Consider the following 5,576-nt stretch of genomic DNA (forward strand, 5'->3'; position numbering starts at 1 on the left):
TGACAGACTTGCAAAATACGAAATTAATAGGTGCTTCAAAAAGGATAACTGTTCTAGTGAAAGAAGCATACAGCAACTCCTGCAACGATCCAGTGATATTTTGGTGATGTTGTGGTAGGAAGAATGTCCCATTCAGTCTGAAAATCTTGTACCCCTGTAACCCTCAATCTGTAACTATTTCAAATTAGCGTGAGGTCGTAACTTGTCAAGTATATCTCTTTCTATCTGGGAATCAATTGTATTCTCGTCTACTTCATCAAACGACCAACCCAACATCATAGAATCAATGTCATCCTTATCGGACATTCTTGCCATCAAAGCTTCACTGACGTTCACCACATTCTTCAATTCGGCAATGGAAATTGATTGCTATGGAATGAAGAGAGTGCGATGAACAAGAAAAAGAGACGAAGTTTATGAAAATTTGGGGATTTAGGGTTAGATATAAAGGGAGGGACCAACGTGGGTACAAATTAAAAATTGGCCAGCTCATATAGTTATTGGACCCCTCCAGCGTGGCAAACAGATGCCACATGAGCATTCTGGTGATGACTCATCACTAGAAATATGCCTAGGGACCACTTTAAGTACTCGGAGCTCTATCTGGAGGACTAAAATAGAGAAATCGAAATCTTGAGGATTACATTGAGTATTTACGCGAATCTTAAGGGACGATTATGGATATTTACTCGACAATTGTGATATGAAATTAATTATAATAAAATTCTACCGTAATTGTTTTTATTGTACTTAGAGGCTAAACTATAATACATATATTATTCTTCCCCAGATAGTAGTTAAATAAGACAAAACTTAAAAAATTCTCTTACATAACTAATATTCTTTTTTAATTTGCTGTTACTAAGAAAATTCCTTCATCCTTCCTCAAGCATTGCTGCGCAATTACGTGGAAAAAGCAGCCAAATAGGCATACCTGTTGGAAGATTAGGATTAATAATTAGGCTATTTAATTTAAATTACTTGAATTCATACATCTTACATTTAGCTTCAAATTTTTTTTATAAATTATATAGGAATTCTAGTTTAGTAATGATTGTGATTTTTTATTTTAAAAAAAATTATGAATTATAAGTATAGTCATGATATGTGATTAACGATTGATATACAAATGAATTATGCTTTACAAATTATGAATTATAAAATTTGGAATACATTTAATTCAATTTAAAATTTTTAAATTTATTGTTTTGAGTTATAATTCACAAAACAGACTTTTAAATAGGCTTGTGAGCTTGTCGAACTTTAAACAAGCCAAACTCAAACATGAAAAAAAAGTAAAAAACCTATAAAAAAATAACAGACCTAAACTTAAGTCATCTATTTAGCTACGTTTGTTTTTGTAGATAGGACAGGACATAACATAACACTGAGACTGAGACACTGAGACAGAAATATCAGAAAATTACTTTTTATGTATTGTATTTGGATACAATGGACAAAACACTAATGTAATGTCTAGTATTATATTTGGATAAATATAAACAATACTAAAATATAAGGTAAAATTACTAAAATAGACCTATCTAATAAAATGGATATGATTTTTCACAAGATAACAAAAAAGGATAACAGAAGAATAATGAAAAATAATTATGGACAAAAAAGGAAAAATTTTTTATTAAAAATCCCGTGTCCAACTTCTTATTCTCGTGTCCTTCATTTAGAAGTGAAAAAAAAAATATCCTAAAGACATTGTGTCCCGTGTTCATGTCTCTCTATCCAAATACGTTTTACACATGTATTTTCCATGTCTCTGTATCCTGTCCACATAAACAAACGCAACTTTTATGATATGAGCTAGATTCGCCAAAACTAAAACTCAGTTCTCGACCTATTTCTACTCCTATCACCCCAAAACCAAATAACATTGCTTATTAATTGATCCCATCATAAACTTAAAAACATTCAGCCCAAAACCAAATAACATTGCTTATTAATTGATCCCATCATAAACTTAAAAACATTCAGTAATACTAGATGATCCGTACCCAGGATAATCGGTGAAACCGACGTATATCTCAGAACTCCTGACCAAAGCAAGCAGAAAGCATCTGAAAGGAAACCGTTGCGAAACACCCCATGTTCCTCGCCGAACAAACTCCACTAAGAATATGATCGAATCAAATCCCGTTCACTTCGGATAATAACGGTTCACTACGAACGATTCCGAACAACAATAAATAGGCCCATCGCAGGCATATGAGGGACACGAAAAAAGAATGAGAACTCACAAAAGGGCCAATACAAAGAAAAGATATCTATCTCTTTATTTTTATAGGTTTTATATTTTCCTTGATCACAAGTTGACTTGAGCGTCGGAGTTCTCTTTGCAGGTACTCCCTACTGCTTGGACTAAGAAGGATCTGGAAGTGCAGTACGTGACAGGACGACATTCACAAGCACCATCCCAGCTGCATCCGACCTATATCTCAGAGCTCGGTTCCAGGCAGGAACATTTGGCACCCACCGTGGGGCCACGCCTCACCTTAGTATTTTTTATCTAACATCCTCGCTACCCCTATGCTACCCTTCTTTATGCAAGAAACAAGACATGACAGATCACTCAGTGACCCCCCAGGCCAACCCAACCACCGCCGAGGTCCTGGCAGCCAATGCTGCGTTACTGGCGGACAACCAGCAAATGACCGACCTTTTAGCAACACTCCAAAATAACGATGAGGGGAAGAAGGACAAAAAGCAGGCTGCTAACGAAGCCCATGAAGAACACCAATCTGAATCAAATGCGAAAACAGGGGAAACGCCTCCAAAAATAGAACAGCGCCAGAGTAGTCCCTTCTCGAAAGAAATAATGGATTTCGAGATGCCTAAGAACTTCACACTGCCAATGACATTGGCCCCATACAAGGGGATCGAAGATCCTAAAGTTCATGTCACAAAATTTGAATCTATGATGTTTTTTAACAGTGACTCTGATCCCATCTTGTGTCGCTCATTTCCGACCTTTTTGGACGGAGCCTCTTTATTGTGGTTTTCTAACCTACCTAGAGGTTCAATTTCCAATTTCGATGAGTTTGCTAAACTGTTCATAAATCATTTTGCAGCTTCTAAAATCTACGTACGAGATTCTGACTATCTCAGCACAATCAAACAAGGACAGCATAAAAGTCTAAAGGACTACATGACACGCTTTACGGTGGCAGCCATGGAGATCCCCAACCTCAATCCAGAAGTACAACTGCATGCTATCAAAAGTGGTCTCCGACCCAGAAAATTCCAGGAAGCGATAGCCGTAGCAAAGCCGAAAACATTGGAAGAATTCAGAGACAAAGCCACTGGACAGATCGAAATAGAGGAACTAAGAGAAGCCTGAAGAATGGAGAAGGCTCCCACTCGCAAAGAGGAAGAAAAGCCGAACCGACCAATTGGTAACCAGGAGGGAAAAAAGCCATTCCGATTGACACCAAAGTTCGACTCGTATACACAGTTCAACATAAATAGGGAAGATATCATCAAAGAAATACTCAACACCAAGATCATCAAACCTCCGAGCAGGGCAGGCACGTACCAAGACCAAAAGTACGTAGACAAGACGAAGCACTGTGCGTTCCACTAGAAGTTCGGACATACAACCGACGAGTGTATGGTCACAAAGGATCTGCTCGAGCGGCTGGCGAGACAAGGATTGTTGGATAAATATGTTACCGGACGAATTCAGAAAACGGCTGGAAACCCTGTAGGGGGCAACACCAATGGCACCACCACCAGCAAGGACAACCCGGATCAACCTTTACCAGCAAGAAGGGTCATAAACTACATATCAGGGGGATTCACGTGCGGCGAATCAACAAACACAACAAGAAAAGAAGCTATAGAAGTATGCTCACTATGCCAAACGAGCAAACAAAAACATTACAATGAAACAACACAACCCCAGTGATAACCTTCTGCGATGCTGACTTTCAACAAAGAGGTTAGAATCTAGATGACCCTGTTGTCATATCAGTTGCTGTCGGAGAAGCGACCGTGAAGAAGGTGCTCATCGACCTTGGCAGTAGCATCGACGTCTTGTTCCTATCCACCTTCAACAAAATTCAGTTGAACCCTAAGAGCATGCAACCTTCTTCGGGATATTTGGTCGATTTCTCTGCAAAAGAGTGCCAATAACAGGTTATCTATGGCTAAGGACAACTGTAGAAGAATATCCCGATTCAAAAACACTCGATATTCAGTACCTAGTGGTTGACTGTGCCAGCCCATATAACATCATATTAGGGCGACCATCTTTAAATTCATTTGGAGCAATTGTTTCTACTATGCACCTCTATGTCAAATTTCAGGTACAGGACACCAGCATTGTGACAGTTCATTCCGACTACAAGGAGGCAAGGCAGTGTTACAACGCAGGACTAAAAGCCCTAAAACCAACCTCGGAAGAGGTGCGGCATGTCAACTCGGTATATAATGCCGACGACCTACCCATGATGGCAGAACTTGACCGGAGACCAGAACGAGAAGACCGACCAACACCGACAGATGAACTATGTAAGGTAATTCTAACCGAAGATCAATCATAATATATTAACGTCGGATCCTCTTTAACTGCAGATGAGAAAGAACACCTAGTCGGAATACTTCGTTCGAACGCCGATCTCTTCGCATGGACTCCGGCGGACATGCCGGGTATAGATCCCAATGTCATATGTCATACCCTAGCTGTCAACCCGTCTGCTAGGCCGGTTCGTCAAAAGAAGCGCAACCTCGGCAAGGAGCGCAACGAAGCAGCAAAACAGGAGGTCCAGAAACTGCTACACGCTGGTTTCATTAAAGAAATACAGTTCACCACTGGCTAGCTAACGTAGTAATGGTGAAGAAAAGCTCAGGGAAACGGCGAATGTGTGTGGACTTCACGAATCTGAATAAGGTCTGTCTGAAAGATTCTTACCCTTTGCCGAATGTTGACAAGTTAGTAGACGAGACATCCAGCTTCAAGGTGCTCAGTTTCATGGACGCCTACTCTCGCTACATCCAAATACTGATGAATCCTAAGGACCAAGACAAGACGTCATTCGTCACAAACAATGGAAATTTCTATTACAAGGTAATGCCCTTCAGCCTCAAAATGCAGGAGCGACTTACCAAAGACTGATGGACCGAGTTTTCAAAAACCAAATTAGACGCAACATGGAGGTATACGTCGATGATATGGTCGTCAAATCCACAAATGAAGCTCAACATTATCATGACCTGGAGGAAATCTTCAATCAACTGCGACGATATAACATGAGGCTAAATCCTGAAAAATGTGCATTCGGAGTACAGGGAGGAAAATTCCTCGAATTCCTCCTAACGCATAGAGGAATAAAGGCGAATCCAGAAAAGTGTCGAGCAATAATCAAAATGACATCACCCAAATCTGTTAAAGAGGTACAAAAGCTCACAGGATGGCTGGCAGCGTTGTTCCGCTTCTTGCCAGCAGCAGCCGAGAAGTCTCAACACTTTTTTAACACCCTGAGGAAAGCACGCAACTTCAAATGGACCGAAGACTGTGAAAAGGCATTCGTAGAATTCAAAACAATTCACTCCTTCCCTCCTAT

General features: G+C 40.0%; 1 protein-coding gene across 1 annotated transcript; it reads left to right on the top strand.

The window, feature by feature from the left end:
- LOC107614927 lies at positions 2,573-3,352 on the top strand. Its single transcript, XM_016317052.1, has one exon. It carries the CDS (start codon positions 2,573-2,575, stop codon positions 3,350-3,352), a length of 780 nt encoding a protein of 259 aa, XP_016172538.1.

This window comes from Arachis ipaensis, chromosome B09 (genome assembly GCF_000816755.2).
Source record: "Arachis ipaensis cultivar K30076 chromosome B09, Araip1.1, whole genome shotgun sequence".
Classification (NCBI taxonomy): Eukaryota; Viridiplantae; Streptophyta; class Magnoliopsida; order Fabales; family Fabaceae; genus Arachis; species Arachis ipaensis.